At 42.7% G+C, this 23,669-nt stretch overlaps 2 protein-coding genes across 5 annotated transcripts in view; one reads left to right on the top strand and one right to left on the bottom strand.

Annotated features, from left to right (window-relative positions):
• Positions 1-4,819: 4,819 nt before the first annotated feature.
• LOC134536368 (uncharacterized) lies at positions 4,820-5,461 on the bottom strand. The gene has a single exon (XM_063376122.1). It carries the CDS (start codon positions 5,459-5,461, stop codon positions 4,820-4,822), a length of 642 nt encoding a protein of 213 aa, XP_063232192.1.
• A 1,992-nt stretch (positions 5,462-7,453) lies between these two features.
• The window catches only part of LOC134536288 (sodium/calcium exchanger 3), a 114,422-nt gene continuing 98,206 nt past the window's right edge, over positions 7,454-23,669 (top strand). For all 4 annotated transcript variants that reach the window (XM_063376037.1, XM_063376035.1, XM_063376039.1 and 1 more), the window contains exon 1: positions 7,454-9,191. In XM_063376037.1, coding sequence (XP_063232107.1) covers positions 7,507-9,191 — 1,685 coding nt within the window. In that variant the 5' untranslated portion in view covers positions 7,454-7,506. The remainder of the gene's footprint in view (positions 9,192-23,669) is intronic.

A 23,669-nucleotide genomic window follows, 5' to 3' on the forward strand; every position in this document is an offset into this window, starting at 1 on the left:
ACGTTTAACGCTACCATGGAGGAGGTATGAAAGCACTGTCTGTTTGTACGCGGTGTTCTACAAAACTACTATACGAATTTTAATGGGATTTTCAAGTTAACTTGAGCGTAGCAGAGAAAGAAATATAAGTTTTATTTCATCAAAATCGGCTCAAGGAAAGAAAAGAAATCTTAATTTTATGACATACAATATAATAATTATAAGAAGCCATTAAGTTTTGCTATTGTAAGGAACTAAGTAGAGAGCAAGAAAAAAATAAAGATCCTGACAGTTTGTAGTGTCGCCATATTTGTTTCAATTTTCAATACCCTTTTTGTATATTACAATTTAAATTGCAGAAAAAAAAATCATGTTTCATAGACACATAAATAGTGAGTGTGTGTAATTTCTCTATGTCCACGAGTTCTCGCCGCGTCAATTTTCTCCTTGGGGCAAACCCGTCCGCTTGATTAAATAAACAGCTTTTATCGTTGAATGATTTCATGATTTATTTCATGAAAATCTGCTCTCATAAAAAAGTTTGTTTTATAGACATTCAATAGGTCTCTCTCTCTCTCTCTCTGAAAATCAATCTATGAATCGTTACAAAATTTATTTCCTTTATTTTTTAGTTTAATTTGATACAATATGATTTCACTAAAAATCAATTTCTACCCCTTCCTATTTTCATTTCCACATTACGAAGTTTCACTTCTTCCGCGCGGAGGAACTCCACGCACTATTTTTGCATGCAATTAAAAACTATTTTTTAATGATGCCAAATAAGTATAACTTCTCACGCGCGTACCTAAGTACACGCACCCATTTTTATTGTCCGTTATTGAGGCGCGGCCGTTCCTCGGGAGGTCTTCGCCGGCTGCACGGTGCGCCCCGTGCAGCGCGACGGTCGTTCCGCTCCCTGCACCAGACGCACCAGTGCACTGATCTGCGCTGCCTCCACCAACAATCCCCAATCTCAATAGCTCACAACACTGCTTGCTAATGCGTACTTGACCATTTTAGTTTTCTTTACAAAATTTGGCTTCGTTAAACCATAGTTTATAATTTAGTAGGATTTTTGAAGTTAATGGTGACTAGATGCTAGACACAGAGTCATCAGTGAAGTCATTGGCGTTTAATATTAAAATTCATGTTTGGGAATAACCATGACGGTAACACTACTGTCAATATACACTAATTTACTATCTTTGAAAAACTCGTAATTTTATATCTCTTTCCTAACGAAGGCAAATTTTCAGTACTAAATTTTAGATAATAATGTAATGGCATTACATTGGAAGGAACCCTTTAAGTCACCCTTTGTCAATTCCTAAGAGATAATTTTGAATTTCTTTATTTGAACTACACTATTTTTGGATGTTTTTTGTTGTAAAAGTCTGAAGCAAAAATGTACACCCTGAACTGCCTGTATCACTGATGTACAAATTGTCCACCTCGGCGTGTGAGCGGACTGGAAGTGTTAATGAAGGCACGGCAGCAATTAGGGGCTCGGACAACGGGGCGAGGGGAGGGGGCACACAAGCGGCGGTCGCGTGGGCCTAGAGCGCTCTGCGGCCAGACCGGAGACAGTCACAACCTCGCAACCTCCTGTACTCGCTCCTGCACATTCTTCTGAGCCTCCCGTTCAGTGCTTCACGTACCACTCTTTCAAATCCGACAGTTTTAATACAAATTATAAATACTGTGAACGATGCCGTAGTCATGATTATAAGTACGATCACATAACTTGTAAGATTTACCAATAATTCTATTAGCAACAAACTTGAAATTCTCGTCCTACTATCAGGGTAAACTCAGCAGCACAGAAGGGATCCCAACCATTTATAAAGTCACGACATAGAGCAGTTATAATTTAGAATTATCGAAATAATCACAAACACTGGCATAAGTTAGAACGATCATAACTTAGATAAACACAACTTATAAACACACAACTTAGAAACATCATAAGTTAGAAAGTCATAAATCAGAATGGTCATAACTTATAAATTGCTAACGAGTGTTTCTAAGTTGTGCGTTTCTAAGTTGTGTGTTTCTAAGTTATAACAGCTCCCCCTCCCCATTTTGCCCACCCCTCTCTGGGGCCCTGACTACTGTGCATAACAAGATGTGTTTTATTTTTATTCTCTTATATTTCGATAGAAATAGGTCCTAGTGAAGTTGTGTTGTAAAAATTAAAGATGAAAATATTTGCTCTTAATATAATTTGATTAATTTGTTGTCTAATACCAAACCTTTTTATAGTTACAGCAATTAGAAATCATTATTTTTTTCCATAATTTTTCTCGACGATTTTTGAACAAATATTGATCTGTTTTTGAACTGCGCCATTGCCGAGAATACTGAAGTAACTCGAGACACGGTGGATAAAACATCCTCATCGTACAAACATTTGCTAAATGCAGAGAGATAATATTCCATGGAGATAAAATATTTAATATAAAGAGAAAGAAGGAGGAGTTCTGGGACGTATTTAGTAAGGGGTGAAGAGCGGGGGAGGATAATAAATAATAACGCATCTCCGTCTGGAAGCAACAGTCTATATACAATATTATTACAGCTATAGTCATTTCCGAAATTGAACTGAATACTAAACGCTAATGAATTCAAGGTGAAAGTGTTTGTAGCCGCTAGTCACTTAAGATATTCTACTATATTATGTACTTCACTTTAACACAACAACATTTTGAAGATACAATTTTGTTATGCCCTGTAACAACTGTTGAAACCAAAATGGAGTCTGTGTGCCCATCTCTCGGCCTTAAATGACCTCGCTACCTGATCAGGAAAAAATAAAAACATTTTGACGTGACAACGTCAAATAAATCGATGAATGCCGGCTGCACGCACGAAAAAGTGCCCCGTTACGCACATTGTTCCGTTTCGCTGTGTCCCGTTACGCACATTGTTCCGTTACACGCTGTGTCCCATTACGCTCATTGTACGCTTGCACCGCATCTATCTCTCTTCCAATCGACTGTTTATAAAGTGAAGTGAAAAGTTAATGTGGTTTTCATTGCTTATTACAACAATAATTTCGGCAATAAAGGTTAATTATTCTTGCATTTTAAAAATCTGATTACTAGTATAATTTCAAGTATTTATTCTTTTATTATTAAAATAAAATGATTCAATTTTATTCATAAAGTCTGCAATCATTTCATCAATGTTTTGTTATGACGTTGTCACGTTAAACTATCGTCCGTAAACTGACTTTACAGACAACAATTTTTTTTATCAGAATTCTAGGAAGGTATTTACGAAGTAAAGCGAAACAAGATAATAGCTCACAACATGATTTTAAATCGATTTTTTTTTAAATTTTAACTGATGGCCCAAATAGCACTAAGACTTTTGTTCTAAAATTCACCATGTTTAGCTTTGATCAGTTTTAGTCAGTACGATCAGCCTGCAACCAGTCTGAACGTGAAGTCCAGGAGGTTGCTAGTATCGCTGATAGCGGAGTTGCCGAGAGAGCTGACTTGCAGAGAGCAAGTCGACCGGTACTCCTCCATAACTCCATCTTCCATCTCTCTCCCCCTTGCCTTGCCAGGTCGATACCTCGCCCCAGAGATGGCGGGAAATTCATTTGGAATGCCAGTTTAATGAGGGACAAACTGGGGCCGTCTGCTCAGGGCAGGAAGTGTTCAGCGCAAGGTCGGGGAGGGAGACGCACGAGATAAACACTCATTTCCTCTTTGTCGCGGGACATCGGGGGAGTTGTCGCAGTCTCCAGATCTCGGCTCCGGGGGAAATGGTCCTCATCCGCCAGCATCCCGCGCAGAACAGCCCCGGGCGAAGACATCTCCGAGTGGAGAATCACGTAGCTGGGAATACCAACGTTAATGTGAATTGTGTATAGGAAAACAGTGAGAAAATCTTTGTTGCATTGCTGGTTTTTTAAGAACAAACATACCCTAAACTTAACTTCATAAATTGAAAAAAAAAAAAAAATAACACAGAAAAATGTTGTTTACAAATTTCGTGATAAAAATTTGAAACTGGAATTTCATTTATTTTTTAAGTCCACTATTATTTAAAGCCGAGGTCCTGAACTCACAGGAGATGGAATGCTTTGACGTAGTGAATGGTTGTTTGGATCCCCGGGGTCGGTAGCGTGGTGATAAATCAACGTGATTGAAAAGTTGTAGTGCTAACTGTGTTTTTGGATTTGGACAAAGAAAGCTCGCAGTCCAAGCTCGCAGACATATTGCGTGCATTGATAACGTGGGGAGTAAGTGACGTGGCTGCTAGCAGACTGCCCGCGGCCAGCAGAGGGAAACATTACATCTGGGGAACTGAGCGGCGCGGCATCGAGCCAATACCGCCGAGAAGCAGGTCGCTGCCTCTTGCATCACGTGACTCATCGACGTGCGGAGATACGCCTCTTTCCTCCGCGTCGTCACTTCCAAGGACTGCTCATGCGTGGGGATGTCTGACGGTTTGTTCATCTTAGACATGTCCGTCCGCGACATTTTGTTTCGCTCTCCGACTCTGGTGGGCACTCGGCTGAACCAAAGCCGTCTCGTCTGCACATGCAATCTGACCCACCCACTGGACTGCAATGAGGTATGCCATCTGCCAGTGAAGCCATCGCTCTTATTTGACCGGCCATCAAGGGCGTCATTGCTCCCGCGTGGTATTGGTCTGATAGCAGACACTTTCTTAAAGAAATGCAACCAATCACGAAGTACAGTCGATATTGCAGTGTTTTAACAAACAAAGGGTCTCGATATTTACTCGTGTAAAAACACATGGTCCTAGAGGAGTTAAAGTGAAGTATAAGCTATCCACTCCTAGGTCAGTCTGTGCCCTCCCGTCAGTGGGATTGTCGTCGTGGCCTGGCGGACCGAAGAGAGTGCTGCAGGGACTCGGCGTCTATGTGCGTCACGTCTGCGTGGCGGTAGCCATGGCAACAGCGGCGAGCAGCCCCGGGAGGCTGGGCGGTGCCTCGGCCTCGCCGATCACCGCGAGCTGCCTTCCTCTGCAACCTGACAGGACCACTGCCACTGTGGGCCCATCGTGCTGGCACAGGGTCCCCATCGTGCTGGTACAGGGTCTTCATCATGCTGGCACAGGGTCCCCATCGTGCTGGCACAGGGTCCCCATCGTGCTGGCACAGGGTCCCCATCGTGCTGGCACAGGGTCCCCATCGTGCTGGCACAGGGTCCCCATCGTGCTGGCACAGGGTCCCCATCGTGCTGGCACAGGGTCCCCATCGTGCTGGCACAGGGTCCCCATCGTGCTGGCACAGGGTCCCCATCGTGCTGGCACAGGGTCCCCATCGTGCTGGCACAGGGTCCCCATCGTGCTGGCACAGGGTCCCCATCGTGCTGGCACAGGGTCCCCATCGTGCTGGCACAGGGTCCCCATCGTGCTGGCACAGGGTCCCCATCGTGCTGGCACAGGGTCCCCATCGTGCTGGCACAGGGTCCCCATCGTGCTGGCACAGGGTCCCCATCGTGCTGGCACAGGGTCCCCATCATGCTGGCACAAGGTCGCGGGAATTGGCCAGTCGTGGCCAACTAACATCTTAAAAACCATGTTAAGTTGGGTCCAGGTAAAACCTATACTGACACAGGGAAAACCCTGGGCCCAGACTGAGGCGACACGAAAGGAAAAAGTAAGTTTACTTTCTGTAATTTGTCAAATAATTTTTCAGTGTTGTAAATCAACAATGTATCACAATTAAAACCACATGTTCCTTTTAATATTTCAGTGGCCTTTTAACCTTGTACACTACTATATTTCTTTAACTAAAGCGTGTAAAATAAAATGTACAAATGTACACTTACACACTGATGAGTACATGTGTAAAGAGTGTTTAAACAAACCATTAGTCTTGAATTCCTTTCGATAAGAAATGCATGCCCATACTTGTAAAATTAAAAAAAAAAAATATTTATTTTTTATTTAATTTAGGTACCAGGTAATACATTTGAAGTAACTATAATTGTTGTAAGAGTTTAGCTTACAATTAGCATCATATATTCGCAACCGTTCACGGTATCACAATAAAGTGAAGACTAGCCGAGAGCAGGTGCTGACTGGTGAATGGGGCGGAGGTCGTGGCTAGCCCGCGGCTGAAGACCTGCAAAGAGTCTTACAAATATCTTACTTCCTGCTTTATTCTTTCTTCTTTATTCATAATTATAGACCGGAAAAATTCGCGGATTCCTTTCGAGACAGGCTGGAATCCAAACTCGTTTAGCTTAATGCTGCGTCAGTGATTGGACCGCAATTTACCTGAAGGACTCAGAGCCAATGGCAAACACTCAACAAAAGAAGTATCAAATCATAAGAATCGCAGTAAACAGGTGTCCCGAGTCGGTAGCCAATGACCAGGGGATAGTTGCCCGAGTACATAGAGAATCGTGGAGTCTATCCTAGTGGTCATTGAAACCGCGAATTTTTCCAGTCCCTATTCATAATCGATAGGGGCATGCAAATTTCGCGAAAAGATTCCGAGGCTAGCTAAAGTTAAAACACTGTAGCATCGCCTGTGTCTCGTGATTGGGTGAGTTTATTTCAGGTCAATATCGATTGTTACAACACCAATCACAGTGAATCAGTGCGGAAGCAAAAACGTCCTGAGTGGCTCGGTCAAATAAGGCAACGACTTCCCTGGCAGACGTCCACCAATCACAAGGTAGAAACCGCTGGTGTGAGTATAACTTGTTACAGTCTAATAGGCGTTCAGATTTATTCGCGAAAAATTCCTGCCCCTACTCCTAGAAGTTGCACTTTTCGTTACGACACGATGGGTCATCGCCTTGACTTACCCTACCAGCTTTAGGAAAGCTAACTTGCCTCTGTAAGGAAGGGCGGCACACGCGTGGCTAACGGCGCGAGGAACAACCAAGCAGCGACGCGCCCACCCGGGGTCACGTGGTTCCGCTCGTGAGACGATCAAGAGGCGCAACATGTGCCGTAGTTTCATCTGCGAATTTACATAATTATTGTAGGGATATTGGGATCAAAAAATTGTCGAGGAACCTGATTGCTCGAGTTTCTGTTTGAAATTATTCTTTGTCCAAGCTAGTCTCTTTGAAATTTCTCTCCTACTGGACTTTTAAATCTACAGTCTCACGAAGTCACAACCTCTTGTGAATTTTCTCACCATCATTTGTTGAATTAATTATTGTCTTATCAACGTTTTAATTAATCCACAGAACTAGCCATAAATTAAGCACCATGACAACTCTGATATTTTCTGAATGATCTTAGTCTCTAAACGATGCTGAACAAGGAGATGACTTCAGAACTGAAGGAAATGCGCGAGTGTGAGACGTGCAGGACGTGGAGATGTGGAGACGTGCAGGACGCGGAGATGCGGAGATGTGGAGATGTGGACGAGCCCGCGCCTGCGCCCCGCGCCACATCGATTGCCGCCGGGCCGTCGCGGGAGGGGAGCTGGCGGGTCGCCTGGCGCCGCTCCAGTCGCCCCCCGGCCGCGTCGCGCGCCGCTCATGTCGCGTGCCTGAGTCCCGGCCGACCCTGCGCGCCATGGCGGCCCCGTGGCTGCTGCTGCTGCTAGCCGCCGCCGCCCAGGCCTCGTCCAACGACACGCGCTGCCAGGACGGGCTGCTGCTGCCTCGCTGGATGCCGCAGGAGAACCTCACCGTCGGCGACCGCATCGCGCGCGGCCTCGTCTACTTCTTCGCCATGATCTACCTGTTCATCGGCGTGTCCATCATCTCGGACCGCTTCATGGCCGCCATAGAGGTGATCACGTCGCAGGAGAAGGAGATCCGCGTGAAGAACAAGAAGGGCGAGACGCAGATCCTGGTGGTGCGCGTGTGGAACGAGACGGTGGCCAACCTGACGCTCATGGCGCTCGGCTCGTCGGCGCCCGAGATCCTGCTGTCCGTCATCGAGATCATGGCCAAGAACTTCGAGGCCGGCGACCTGGGTCCGGGCACCATCGTCGGCTCGGCCGCCTACAACCTGTTCGTCATCATCGCCATCTGCGTGCTGGTGATCCCGGAGGGCGAGGTCCGCAAGATCAAGCACCTGCGGGTGTTCTTCGTGACGGCCACGTGGTCCGTGTTCGCCTACGTGTGGCTGTACCTCATCCTGTCCGTGATCTCGCCGGGCCGCGTCGACGTGTGGGAGGCGCTGCTCACCTTCGCCTTCTTCCCCATGACCGTGGGGACGGCCTACATCGCCGACCGCCGCCTGCTCATCTACAAGTACCTGCACAAGAACTACCGCATGAACCGGCGCGGCGTGATCGTGGAGGCGGAGGGCGACGTGGAGCTGGCGGCCAAGGCGAACCACGTGGACGGCGCGCTGCGCTGCCTGGAGGAGCAGGCGGAGAGCGAGGAGGTGAGGGAGTTCGAGCAGCACCGCCGCGACTACATCAGCACACTGCGCGAGCTGCGCAAGGCGCACCCCACCACGGACCTGGAGCAGCTGGAGGTGATGGCGCAGGAGCAGGTGCTGAACAGGGGCCCCAAGAGCCGCGCCTTCTACCGCATCCAGGCCACCAGGAAGATGGTGGGCGGCGGCAACATCATGAAGAAGATCCAGGAGCGCGCGCAGAGCGACCTGTCCGAGGTGAAGGCCGAGCTGCAGCGCGAGGAGGATCTGGGCACCCGGGTGTACTTCGACCCGGGCCACTACACCGTCATGGAGAACGTGGGCGAGTTCGAGGTGCGCGTGGTGCGCGAGGGAGACCCGGGCTGCTCGCTCATGGTGGACTACGAGACGGAGGACGGCTCGGCCAACGCCGGCTCGGACTACGTGGGCGCGCGCGGCACGCTGGTCTTCCAGCCGGGCGAGACGAGCAAGACCTTCCGGCTGCAGGTCATCGACGACGACGTGTTCGAGGAGGACGAGCACTTCTACGTGCGGCTGAGCAACCTGCGCGCGCCGCACGCCAACGGCGCGGGCCTGCCCCGCCGCCTCTCGGCCAGGGCTCCGCCGCCCCCGCCGCCGCCGCGGCTGGGCAGCCCCTCGCTGGCCACCGTCATGATCCTGGACGACGACCACGGCGGCGTGTTCGGCTTCGCGCAGCGCGACGTGGAGCTGGTGGAGTCCGTGGGGCTGCACGAGCTGCGCGTGGTGCGCTACAGCGGCGCGCGCGGCCGCGTGGCAGTGCGCTTCAGCACGCAGGACGGCACCGCCAAGGCGGGTCGGGAGTACGAGGCGCTGGCGGGCGAGCTGGTCTTCGACAACAACCAGTCTGAGTGAGTGCCGCTCTCCCTGCTTGCACGCTGTGTCCGCCCGGTCAGGTCGTCAGCCCATCACCGGAGAGCAGTGGCGGACCCAGGATTTTGGTTTGGGAGGGGCTTGACTCAGCTGAGGCTAGGATTTATCAAGGCAAACACTAAAACAATAGTGGACCCAGATGATTTTGGAGGGGGCTTGAGCCCCTTAGCCCCCCCTCTGGATCCGCTACTGCCGGAGAGTATTTCCTCGGCTAAATTTCTTGCGAAACTTATCCATGATTAAAACTGATGGTTACAGTAAATGCTTGATTTTTCGTCCAAATACATCATAATAAAGATTTAGCAAGATACCAATTCTTTTGTACCTCAAACAACGCGCGGTTAGTTTCTTCTTGCTCGACCTGGTGCATGCCTGCAGCTCACTAGTCTCGGGACAATGCTTCCCAGGTGGAAGGTGAAACAAATACTCGAAGTATATATTGAGAAGGGCTTCGGGAAATGTTAATTCAAGCGCGAAGTAGCAGCTGAAGCTCAGATGATGCGCTGGAGTTGTTCCGTATGGCGGCAGTGTTCTTATAGAGGCACGAAACTGGCAAACTGAGAAAGTGGAAACACACAAATACACTCACTACAACTTTAAAATTTTTTGAATCTATATAAACTATAAGTTTGTTGAGATATACTGTGTCTTTATAAACAAAAAAATATTTGAAAATTCGCACTAAAGATTAAAGACTTATTTTACTTGCTAAATATTTAAAACAATTAATCGGGCAAAAAGTTGTTTTAAACGTTTTTAAAAATAGACGCTTCTTATTAACTTCTAAATGACACTCCTATAATCTGTTGCAATATGGCTGTCTCTGATTTCTAATAGAGTAAAAATTCTACGATCGCCAGTTACAAAGGCATAAGGAATTGTTGAACTCTCAGCACCTTGTAAGGGAGAAAAACATCAAAGATAATCGCTCATAATAATACTAATAGTAATGAAAACCAATAGTGTCTATGTACGTGTGGTGTTGGTATTCCATTGTTATTTTCTAGTGAAGTTTTATCCAATACCCAGCGAAGTCAGGAACAGGAACGGTGAAGCGAAGAACTGCTTATTTTGAATTGTCATCTTTCTGGGACCAAAACTATTTTCACAATGTATAAGTACTAATGGCTCGTACCGTTTCCCTAAGAAATTGTCTTTGTTGGGTTCGTGCTAGGTTCAAAGCCGATACAGGGCATGTCTTAATACCATCTACGAAAACCCAGCCCTAGAAAAATACATTATTCCCATTAGCAAATGGAAATAATTTGAAAACAAACAACGGGTATAGTTGTTATAACAGCCCCCCCCCCACCCCAAATCAAATTCTGTGTTCGCTTTAGATCCAGATAGTTCGGAGTTAATATTTTTCCTCTTGTGAACAGTAAAATCAGCACTAGGACAGCAGATAATTTTTTTTAATCATCTAGTAGCAAGAACTAATATTCAGCATTAAAATATATATATCTCTGCATTTAAAGAAAATTTTGATTTTTTTTCTGGAACAATTAGACGTAGTGGAAAGTATATAGGATAGCTGCAGTACCCAGCGTTGCTCGGGCTGAACACAGGGTGAAGGGGAACTGTTTAGAGATCAGATATAGTTAGTAATTGTCTTCTTAATTTGAATGTCAAGTGTGCAAAATAATTTATATCACTTTCAGATCCCGACAGATGTTGTTCTGCCAGTTTATAGTTATTTACCTGGTCTGTATGTAATCTAGACTCTATAAAGCAATATATAAAAAAACTGAAAAATAAGGGATTACTAATATTGAAAAGATTCCATTATATAGCTAATGCTCGGCATGCATAGCAATGCCTCATTCAGTTTTGTTTTGTAATATGTTTGAAGTAGTTACATATATACAAATAATATATCCATTTCTCTAAATATATATTTATCTCTATCTACATCTATAGTCCTATATATCTATGTATATCTCTATCTGTATTTATCTCTTTATATCTACATATGTACCTCACACTATCTCTATGTATTCTATATGAGGGTACTGATTGCTTCGTTGTTAATATCACACGGGTGTTTTTTACTTGTATAGGAAAATTAAGAATGATAAGGCATCTAGTGCGTGGCAACAATGTTAATAGGCAATAGGAAATAAACATCTAGCGCCTGCGGCATTGTCAACACACACTTCGTACGTGTACTGCATGTTGTATCTAACCCCCTCCAACGCATTTGATTCTAAATTGGACTTTTAGTAAGGATCCCTAATGTTATTGATAATATAATATAGCCTATAGCCTTCCTCGATAAATGTACTATCCAACACTGAAATAATTTTTCAAATCGGACCACTGGTTCCTGAGATTAGCGCGTTCAAACAAACATACAAACAAACAAATTCTTCAGCTTTATAATATTAGTATAGATTGCTGCATCTTGGTTAAGGGGGTAGTGACCTAAATATTTTTCTTCCAAAATTTCATGATATTACTCATGATTTTAAATTATTATTTCATAATATAAATAACTAATTTTTTATAAAACGTTTTATCATTTAAACAAGTTTTTATTTAACAGATTTTATATCCTGAAAGACCAGTTTATACTTAACCCATAGCATGAACTAGGAGCATGTTGTAGTGAAGTACCTAAACAGTATTCACCGAACAGTTCGCATGCAGCTTTTGTAATAAAATTCATTTTTAGCATATCATTCATAAAAATTTGATTTTTACCCAAATCCTTTATATCATAGTATTTCAGTATTTTGGGAAACCCATATTTTTATTCACTTAAGAATTATTTCCAGGGAATAAAGATTTTCATCACCATGGCTACATAGGGAAGTTTAATTCAAAACTACATACCTTCACGTATTCATGCTCTCAGTTCATGATAAGATTGAAATATAATTTTTTTTGAGGTTATCGAAACCATTAAGTAAACATTTGCTGAAATGATAATACCTTTCATAAATATTCATGATCAAAAACACGAAATCAAATAAGCAAAATCATTTAGGAAACTACCGCCTTTAACAAAGTTTGGAGTCACGCGCACAAAAGGTGAATGTTTTTCTCGGTAAAGTGTATGCGAGGGTCCTTGGGGCCGTTCTAAGGCGAGCCCTGATTGGTCGATCTCAGCCCCGTGCGTGCATCATGCCATGGCGTACGGACTAGTTCTGCGCCAGGATCTTATCTAGGACCGTCGTCGTATATCTTTCTGTGCTAAACGGCGCGAGTTACTTTTATATTCAAACCAGCAAAACAACTGATTATAACACACGGGGGCATAGATGTCCAAACAGTTACGATATAGTCCACAAACACTCACTTAAATAACACCTTTCTCTAGCGAGACATGAAACGAAATACTGTGCAGCAAGCTAGGGCCAAGGCGGGTTTAAAACCACGCAAGAAACACAAGACGCAAAAAGGCAACGCAAGAATCGCCCAACTTTCAACTTCTTGCGTTTCGACCTTCCATATTTGAAGTGAAGTGTTTAAAAAACATTTTAAAGACTCAAGCGTTATGTCCGTAGAAGTACACAATGTTTTTATTCTATAAATGACATGTTCGTGTGTTAAAATTTCGCACAGTGAAAGAAAACAACTCCTTTAAAACAAATATGTAATTGATAATTTCATCGGTTTTCATGATAATCATGCATTATCAAACAAAGCCCGAAGGATAAATGTAGTTTTCTACTGTTTTTAAAATTCTAATTGTAGGATTGTTGACGTATTGCGACGTACGTGCTTTATAAACAATCCGTTAGTTTCTCACATGGGTTGAGAGTGGCTTTGTTGCGACGTTGCGTGCCTAGCTTAGCTTGTGGACCCGGTCTAAGTACTAAGAACCATATGCCGAGAAGCACTGATCCCATTTGCAGACTTCATCTAAAATAAATAAATCCACAAAATAAAAAGCTGAGCTTTTCTCCAAGAATGCACGGAGGTGCGTGGAGACGCCTTAACACAGGACTGCAAGCTCCACCAATTCCACAGCAGACTTTTCGAGAGATGCGTGAGTCATACACCGTGTTGCCAAGTCAAACAGCAACCACACCCAATATTTGTATGAGGGCTCTCCCCAACTCGAACCACACGGAGTGAAATTCTAACCATAAAATGTTTTTTTTTTTTTTAATATTATATATTTTCCTTAATATATCAGTTGCATAACATTCGAAAAACATTTATCTTACCGGAAAAGTAACTCACAAAACACAGCATGTAATAGGTGGGTGATTGTTGAAAGTCTACTTTGCGGCTGCATGCGGTATTTTGTAAACTCTGAATGCCCAATCTTTCACCCCACGGCTCCCTTCATCAGCATCACTTCCGGCGAACCCTCGTACGAACCAGTGTGAGGGTCGTCCCCTATATCGTTTAAACAAGTTTCATAGTGGAAAACAACCATAATGTTTAAACTGAATTTTTTAAATACTTACATTTGTAATTTTAATTTAGCTTTGACAATCTTTATCAATAAAGCTATTTTTAAAATAAATAACACGCGATGGTGGATAGGGTCTAATTGCACCTCTAAGGAAGTGTAAGCTTACGGCCCTTACGTTGTTCACACAAGTTGTTCACACAGATCAGTCGATGGAGTGTGAGAGTGTGGTACGAAAAAGCCACGGTGGACACTTTGGGAACCCTTGTGATAAGAAATGAAGAACAAAAAAACTATATCACTTATGTTGAAATTGAGGTAAATTACAATATATATAGAAAATTTTTTTATCTAAATATTTAAAATTAAAATTAAATTAAATGTACATACTATGGAAAAGAAAAATTGATTTAAGGATGATTAGAACCCGCAATATAGGATTTTTTCACCTTTTAACTATAATTATAATTTTGAATTTATTTATCCCAATTTTTGGCATGCCAAGGCGTAAATCATATCTCTCAGATCTTCTACACCTGTTTGCAAACACACACTCACTAACAGACTAGTCCGCGAGCACCGCGAAGAAATAACTTATCGCTTCACGTGGGCGACTAGAACTATCGAGATAGTCACACCACTACACAAGTGTTCACTTCGACAAGTAGCCAAAGATGAGTTCTATGCCATGCCAAACCAAAAAATATATATATCATGAAAGTTTTTTTTGCAAGCAGTATCAAAATATTTGAAATAGCAAGACTGCGAGGCCTAATTCTCTTCAATATCAAAGGAGCGTTACTATCCGCCAGTCGCTCGCCTCGCTTCTGCCCGTCTTGCTATTGCGTGGGTCGCGACACGAGCTGCCGTGATCGCAGTTTCATTGGTGCATGTCTGGGCTGCATCGCGCTATCTCACACAGCCTCCAGTAGCTCCCAGCAAACCCAGCCAGCCTCCCGGCCGCAGGTTAACATGCAGAACTGAGACTGGTCTAGGCCTAGCTCGTGCGAATAGTTTTGTTATGGTGGTTAATAATTTTTGTAATTCACAAACATGGATGCTATAACTGATTCAAAAGACCACATGTTCACTGAGTTTCAAATCACTAATCAAGATAACTTCAATCCCTCCGGAATAAATTATAATTTTTAACACTAGGGGTACACCACTACTTCATCCTGATTGGATAAACTTTCCACCTTCTATGAACCGATTACAAAAACTTCCGTGTAATCAGCCAGCGCTGTGCTAATTCTTCCACAGAACCATCCGCACCGGCTTTCACAGAAGACGTTACAAGGAAACTTCCATCTTGTGATAGGGGCTTTATAATATATTCTTCTCTGCAGTCTAGCTGACTATCTACGCCGTTTATCGCTGTACACACAGAACTTTGGCCAAAAGTCATTTCAACTTCATCACAGCTTGCCGTCTCCTGAACAATCATCACTCCATGCTCTGCAGTGCAGTTTCAGCTGACAGTGTAATTACAGTGTAGTTTCGGCTTTCGGCTGACAGTGTAGATACAGTGTAGTTTCGGCTGACAGTGTAGTTTCGGCTGACAGTGTAGTTACAGTGTAGTTTCGGCTGACAGTGTAGTTTCAGCTGACAGTGTAGTTACAGTGTAGTTTCGGCTGACAGTGTAGTTACAGTGTAGTTTCGGCTGACAGTGTAGTTTCAGCTGACAGTGTAGTTACAGTGTAGTTTCGGCTGAAAGTGTAGTTACAGTGTAGTTTCGGCTGACAGTGTAGTTTCGGCTGACAGTGTAGTTACAGTGTAGTTTCAGCTGACAGTGTAGTTACAGTGTAGTTTCAGCTGACAGTGTAGTTACAGTGTAGTTTCGGCTGACAGTGTAGTTACAGTGTAGTTTCGGCTGACAGTGTAGTTTCGGCTGACAGTGTAGTTACAGTGTAGTTTCAGCTGACAGTGTAGTTACAGTGTAGTTTCGGCTGAAAGTGTAGTTACAGTGTAGTTTCGGCGCGCCTACTGTCTGCTCCGTCAGCCCCGGGCTGTAACCTTGGTATAAAAAAAGAATTGGCAAAGGGAGAGGAAGTAAAAATATCCCGTCTTTTCTTCCAGCCCCGGGAGTTGGTATAATTAGTGAGCGACAACAGCTCTCGGTCTCAGCGGCTGTGTCCTGGTAATGGACCGTATGACATGTATGTCACTTGGTGCACATGGCGTGTGCGTAGGCGCTGGAACGTGAACTGCCGTTATCAATCATCGTGCTCGGTTAATACCGTATATTCAACGGATTATGACTAGGACTCCTAGTTTTCTATGGATAAACACGTAGTTTCCGACAAAATGTATATTATTCGAGTATATCGTAACACATTAAAAATCATCACAGAAAAATACATTTTTGCAAATCATGAAGAAAGGACATAGTCAAAATACATACAATTAAAATAAAAAGAAATTGTATTAAAATCGGTTCGATCGCGATGCCAAAAAGTGTCTATGTTATTTTATAACAGAGCCTACCCTATAACTGATCGCTAACTCTACATAAATTTTGCTGCAAATAGGTTTACATGTTGCAAAATCATAAAATCAGAGCAGATACTCATGCGTTTGTGTATAATTTAATCAGACGTATATATTCACAGATATAATTTTACGTCGATAATTGTGATTTCATTTTAAGGAAGCTTGGTTGAGGCTGTGTACCAACTTAAAAATTTAAAATCATAAAAACCGTAGGCATTTTCAAGCTATATTTTACTCATCTCGCAATATACCCTTTACCCTGTGTTTGTCATTTTGCTTCACATGAGCGAGATTTTTCCCACACGAAACCAGTGCCTCGTAACATTTGCAAAAACAAGAGGAAAATGTTTTTTCAGCGTGTTCATAATTAAATTTACATGTTTGCGCACTTAATTAACTTTTTATTACTCTACACTCATTACCATTATTGCGCACGCAGAAAATTTTTGTCATGTGTTTTTGTTTTCCAGTTCGGGAATAGATATTAAGTTCTGTAAATACTGCATTTAAAAATCATGTTTTTATGTTTATTTTTGTTTCTGTTTAAAATAAATGTAAGTTTTATCGAATATTTGTTCTCCGTGCTAGGGCGTACCTATTTTGATAAGGAGGGGGAGGAAACGTTATTTTTCAAAGAGAATATAGTTATACTAGCTGACCCGGCAAACGTTGTTGTGCCATATAAATTATTTCTAGGGATTTTATAGTGTAGAAAAAAAACCTAACTTATTGTAAGTGTTTAAGGATGTGGTATATGAGGATGTGGTGAAAGAGGCATGGAGCGCTGTGAACGATGAGGGAATATAAAAATAACAAAAAACCAAAAATTAATATTTTTAATTTATTTTAATGTATTATTTAAAATTATATATATCATTAGTTTATTACGATAGTAACAGTAACAATCAATATCAATATCTTAATGCTATAGCGTGAACAATATTTTTTGTTAGCCCATATTTAGCTAACACAAACAAACTGGATGGCTCGAGAGCATGCCACGTATAATTGTCCGTGCAGTACCCGGCGTTGCCCGGGCTGAACACAGGGTGAAGGGGACCTTTTTCGAAATCAGATGTAGTTAGTAATTGTCTTCTTAATTTGAATGTCAAGTGTGCAAAATAATTTATATCACTTTCAGATCCCGACAGACGTTGTTCTGCCAGTGTATAGTTATTTACCTGTATATATCTAAAAATTTGAGGTCTGTATGTAATCTAGACTCTATAAAGCACTATAGAAAAAAGCTTAAAAATAAAAGATTACTAATATTGAAAAGATTCCATTATCTAGCTAATGCTCGGCATGCATTGCAATGCCTCATTCAGTTTTGTTTTGTAATATGTTTGAAGTAGTTACACATATACAAATCATCTATTGATCTCTCTAAATATATATTTATCTCTATCTACATCTATATATATATATATCTATTTATCTCTTTATATCTATATATACATATATAACTCCCACTATCTCTATCTCTTCTATATATAAATCTCTATATAGCTCTATATATCTATATATCTCTATATCTAACCCATTTCATTCTCTATACCTCGCTCTATCTCAACGTATCCCTCTGTCGCTCTCTATCTCACTCTATATGTATACTCTATCTCTATCTCTCTTTTAAATTTAAATAAATTGTGTCATGCATGCGCACTTATACAACAAAAACAGACGAAGTGCCGTTATATAATAATAAATAAACAATTTTTTTAAAAACTATTTGTGCTACAACTATTGCAAAATAGTTATACCGTCTCAGAAACCTTCACGGGCATGCGCATAACAGCTCACCAAAATTTCATCGCAATCGGATGAATGGTATAGGAACGCATACGGCACAAACAAACGAAAATTAAAGACATGACAAACGCATCAAACGATGGTGCGTTTAAAATTCAAGGCAACTAACTCTATCTATTGACGAAGTTAAGAAAAAATCTGTTATGAGCGCCTTTATTTTGCTAGCCGCTGCGAGCTCCACTAAGCGGGCTGGTCTCACCAAGGAGAAAAATATTAATTTTCCAGACCTTACTATGTGTATGATCGTGTGGCAGACATAGAGAAATGACACTCACTCACTATTTGTATGTCTCTGACCTATGATTTTTTCTGTTAGAAAAATGAAATTATCACTTTTTCACTCCCTTAGGGATGGAATTTCATATTAATATGTGGTCGGTGTGTTAATCCAGGTAATGAGCTCGCTGTAGGCGGGGAAGGTTGATCAAGTGTTAATTGATCAGCTATCGACCGGGGTTGAAAAATATAAAAATCTATTAAAAATTAGGGGTTGGTGATAGAAGGGTGAAAATTTAGGGTTGTATGTATTTTTTAATGCCACATTATAAAAAAATAAAAATTAAAATTTTGTCCAAAAAATTAAAAAAAATAAATGTTAGGGGTGGACAACCCTTATCACTTAGGGGTATGAAAAATAGATAGTAGCCGATTCTCAGACCTACTGAATATGCATACAAAATTTCATCAAAATCGGTCAAGCCGTTTCGGAGGAGTATGGCAACGAAAACTGTGACACGAGAATTTTATATATTAGATTTATAAGCAACAAACTTCTCAAAATTATTTTTAATAGGTTGGTTAGTGGTTTTTCAACAATTTTACAAAAAATAGTTAGAAAAGGGGATGTAGTTTTAAAAATTTGTAACTTATCATGAAATACTATTGCTCAAAATTTTTTTACGATACATTATATTCCTCCTTTTATTATTGTTTATAATTGAATAGAACGATGGACCCTCCTCCCCAATGAAAGAACTTTAATTCAGAACAATGACACCTCCGTCACGTCAGGAGGGCCAGAAGCCAAGAACAAGCCACCGGAACATCTGACCGCATGTGCGCCCCAAGAGACGGTGGAGTGGCAGTAGCCAATGAACACGTGACAGCGACTTGTGTAGTCTAGCCTGGCGCCGGAACATAACTTGAAGTTTGGTCTTTGAGCACAACTAGTGATCCAGAAATTTCGTGTTTACATTTGGCTTCAGGCTAAAAATACAAGACCCTATGTTTGCCATTACCAATGTTTCCTTTTCCATTTGCTTATTTCTCTGCGAGAACCTTTTTGTTGTTGTAATTGGCACTAACTGATTCGCTTACTTTCTCACACCTGTGCATCATTGGCTCACGGTCGTGGAGGGGCGTGTCCAAATAATTGCGGTCCAATCATGAACACGGTACGAGAGTATGAAGGTTTGCAATATAGTTTGCGGCCAAATGATGTCGCGAAATTTCCGTATCTATAATCATAACTTGGGGCAGTGTTTTTTTAAATTATATATTAATGCTCACTGCAATGTATGTTATGTCTGCACCGACAGTTTTCCCCAATTTTTTTTTTTGGCGGCCATTTGCAAGAAGTCATTGGCCGAGCCATTCACACGTTTCCTTCCGCACAGATCGGCTGTGATTGGAGCCGACAGCAGACATACATATGGAAGAAACTTAACAAATCATTAGGATCCTGCCAAAATTTATGTTGCTTTGTGTATCAGGTAAGACTTCACAAACGTGTGCATAATCAAATCTATGCCACGTGTTCATTAACTGATGTCTAGAGACCTGCAAAATTCGCGGATTCATTCGGTGATAGGCTAGAATTCAAACACATATACCTCTTAGATAATTTTGCTATTGGCTTACTGTTCATCTGGACGAATCTCAACCAGTTATAAACCCTCAACCAAAGAAGGATCGAATCACATACAAACCAGCTGAGACGACTTACAAGTCGGCAGCCAATGAACTTGCGTTATTTGCCCAAGTGTACAGGGGTATGTGCAGTCTATCCTGAAGGCCATCGAAACCGCGAATTTTGCAGGTCTCTACTGATGTCACTTTTATACTTTCCTTCAGTTCGTGGTTCATTCGGTCAGACGTTTGCTAACGTGGTTTTTTATTTATTTATTGTCCTACTGGGTGTGTTTGCAACCCTAAATCATTTCACGAGGTTCAGTGTGTGCAAACATTACCGGTATAAACTTTCGCCAAATAATACGAGTATTACGTGGGTACCATATAGTAACACCTATAGTCAGGGGTGTATTTTAGTTAGTGTGGAGGGATTATAAGTGCGATGCTTGCTGGTGCTTCTAGTGCGGTATCGCCTCTAAGCGCAAGGTTGTGAACTGGCGCGCAGTCTTCTCGTCGTGCACAGGCCGACTGTGAGATTTGAGCAGTAACCATGAAATTATATGGATGATAATAAGAGACATGCAAAATTCGCGGATTCATTTCGCGATAGGCTAGCATCAAAACAACTATACCTTCATACCACTTCTGCGATTGGCCTACATTTTATCCGGGGAACTGTGAGCCAATGGGAAACACTAAACCAAGAAAGTGCCGAATTACGGACAGCCTAGTTGAGACGTCTCACGCGTCAGTAGCCAATGAACAAGTGTCATTTCCGCGAGTATTTAAAGGACTGTGGAGACTATCCTAGAGGTCAATGAATCCGCGAATTTTGCAGGTCTCTAATGATAATTGAAGATAAAAGTGTAATGCTTTCAAGTAGCTACTATCAAGTATCTATATCTTATGTTTTGTGCCTAAATATTATTTTGAAAATTCCATCCTGGAGTTGAATACGCACAGACAAGTGTGGTCTAGCCTGGAGTTCAGTACGCACAGACAGGTGCAGTCTAGCCTGGAGTGCAGCACGCACAGACAGGTGCAGTCTAGCCTGGAGTGCAGTACGCACAGACTGGCCTGGACCGAGGCAGTTCGCACGGCACTATGAGCCCTGGCTGGGGTCCCCCACTCCGCGTCCTGCCTGTTGTTCGGCTCTAGCTACCGCCGTCGCGGCAAGGCGCATCAAATATTCACTGCTCGGCTTCCCGGCGCAGCCTCGCGCGGCTTTTGATCTTGTCGCGCTCGTCGCGCGTGTCGCGGGCCGCAAAGTGGCTCCGCCCTCCCCCCTCCCTGCTGCCTGTGGCTCCAGTACAGGCGTGGCTGCGGCCAGCCATTTGCTCCCCGGGACTACACACTCCATCTCCACTCCACCGGCAGCGATTACTGATCCAGCACTCTTACTTACTAACATTTCAAAACATTACTGTGGACACAGCCATTGCTGCTCTACACTCGCAGTCATAAAGAAGACCTGAAGAACGAACCAAGAGGAAACACACACAAACGTTACTTGCATGGACAGCAAAGAATTCCTTGGAAGTAATCAGGCAGAAGAACATCACAACACAGACGAACTCAGTGGGCTGATGAGACATTTGCAACAAGAAAAGTAGATACAGACAAACAACAAACTTGGAAAACACAGCGACAGACAGATGAACACAAAGTTGCTGTAAGTTTGAAAATTTAGCGTTATTATTCGAGCACAGGAAAGAATGAATACGGATATATTATGATCGAGTTGTATTACTCATCTTGAAGGTATGAAACCAACGAGAAATATCAAAGTTCATATGACCTATCCACATGCAATCAAAATAGAAGGTACATTGTAACAGCACCCAATTAACAAAAGTTATCGACTTGTACGTGTATATGTGTGTGAAGTCTATATTTGAGCTAGAAAATAACGTGAAAATTATAGGTCTCCTGAAAATGTAGCAGTCATTAGAACGAAAAACATCTGTCCGAATTGTCGAAGAAACGACTTTCTTTCAAAATACCACCAGTCATATGATGTTTCTGTTAAATTAATTTCCGCAAAACTGGGGACCGGAAAAATCCGCGGGTTCACAGACCTCTAGTCTCCACAGTCCTCTGCACTCGGGCAAATATCCCCTGCTCATTGGTCGCTGACCTGTGGGTGGTCCAACTGATGTGAAGAATGTGATTTGAAAATTCTTTGGCCGAGTGCTCTCATTGCCTGGAACCCACCTGTTAAACTGTGAGCCAGTAACATAATCAGCACAAATTTACAAGTTATTCAATTTTAGTCTATTACGATATGAATTAGTGAATTTTTCTAGTCTGTATACTTATAACGAGGGCCATGTATTTTTCGCTATATGATATGTACTTTCATTAGACTACAATAAGGTATGCCCATGCCAGCGGTTTCTTCCTTGTCTGCAGAAGAAGACGTTTCTAAGGTCACTTTTTTTTGCGAAAAGATTTATATACCAGCTGTGTGTTAAAACTCTGTAGCATTTTCTGTTTTTCGCATTTGGGTGGGTTTATTTCAGGCACATGTCTACTGCCAGCCACCAATCACAGCCATCCAGTGCGGAAGCAGACACGTCCTGAATGGCCCGGCCCAATAGGAAAATAGCTTTTCTTGCAGACGGCCACCAGTTATAAGGGATGTAACAAAACATTGAGCGAGTATTCCAGTATCTACTCGCCAGATGTGTGTAACATCAAACTTTGATAACAAAGCAAATTCATGTGTTCTCATGTTGCAAATACATTTAAAATACGAAACTCGGATAATATATTTAACGCAGGTTTCTTTAACTGAAGGCCGAGTGTGATAAATATACGAAAATTGTATTTTCAAGTACTTTTATTTAAGCGAATCACACATGGTTTCCGCACCAGCCGCTAGAATTGCTTCCCTATAGCTATGTCGACTGTTAATCATTTTATTTGTAGTGTTTAATGAAACAGCTCCGAAAAATAATAAATACTTAAAAAAAATAAAAATCCCGATTTTGGACCTGATTTTCAACAAGGAATTTTATTAAAATACGGCCCATCATTCATTAAGCAGTTAATACCATAGTTTTTTCCTTTGGCTTTGTGAACTTGGTTCGCGCCATCCGCCACAGATGTCAGCACCGTGGTTACACATTTCCGTTCCAATCGACTTCCGTTCCATTCATGAAAATACTCCTACCAAATGCGGTATAGCGTCTGTAGACTGGTTCAGTTGGCAGTAGTGGGTCCCGGCCGCGTCGCCGCGCTCATCGCGACGACGAGCCATACACGAGTTCGCACTCCACGGAGCTGCTCGAGAGTGGCGGTGCCCGGGGAATACAGCCGCTCCGCCCCCCTCCAGGTGACGTCCATGGCCCCAAGTGCCGCACTCGACGGCCGAAACCACTTTGCCCCCGAGGAGACGACAGAGCCCGGCCACACTCCAGGTTTCATTTTGCTGGCTATCGCAGTTCATGAGTACAGACCAGAAAATTCACGGATTATTTTCGCGATATCCTAAAATTACAATAAAAGTTCCATCTTTGCCCTGCTCCTGCTATTAGTTCACACTTAATGAGGGAATCTGGGCCAATCAGCACCCTCAATCAGACATGCGTTTTTTGAGACTGGAAATCTTCGCACATAAATTGCGCAATAGAACAGATTTCAAGTTATTTGTGCTGTGTCTCCTATTGGCTGAACGTTTGTCAGGAGGACTCCGGTACAGTGAGGTACCTTCGGCCCGAGAAGTATCCAATGAAATTCCTCCCAGTCGAGACGTCTCACAGGTCAGCGACCAATGGGTAGCGACCGGAAAATTTCGCAGGTTCAATAACCCGTAGGATGAACTCCATAGCTCTACGTACACTCGGTCAAATGCCACCCACTCATTGGCTGCTGTCTTGTGAGACGTCCCAATGTAGCAGCCTGTGATTCGATAAAACTTTGGTTGGGTGTT

Source organism: Bacillus rossius, chromosome 10, assembly GCF_032445375.1.
Source record: "Bacillus rossius redtenbacheri isolate Brsri chromosome 10, Brsri_v3, whole genome shotgun sequence".
Taxonomy (NCBI): domain Eukaryota; kingdom Metazoa; phylum Arthropoda; class Insecta; order Phasmatodea; family Bacillidae; genus Bacillus; species Bacillus rossius.

Bases quoted from the DNA above. Each gene is read 5' to 3' on its own strand.
- LOC134536368 (XM_063376122.1), bottom strand. From the start codon at position 5,461: ATGGGGACCCTGTGCCAGCACGATGGGGACCCTGTGCCAGCACGATGG.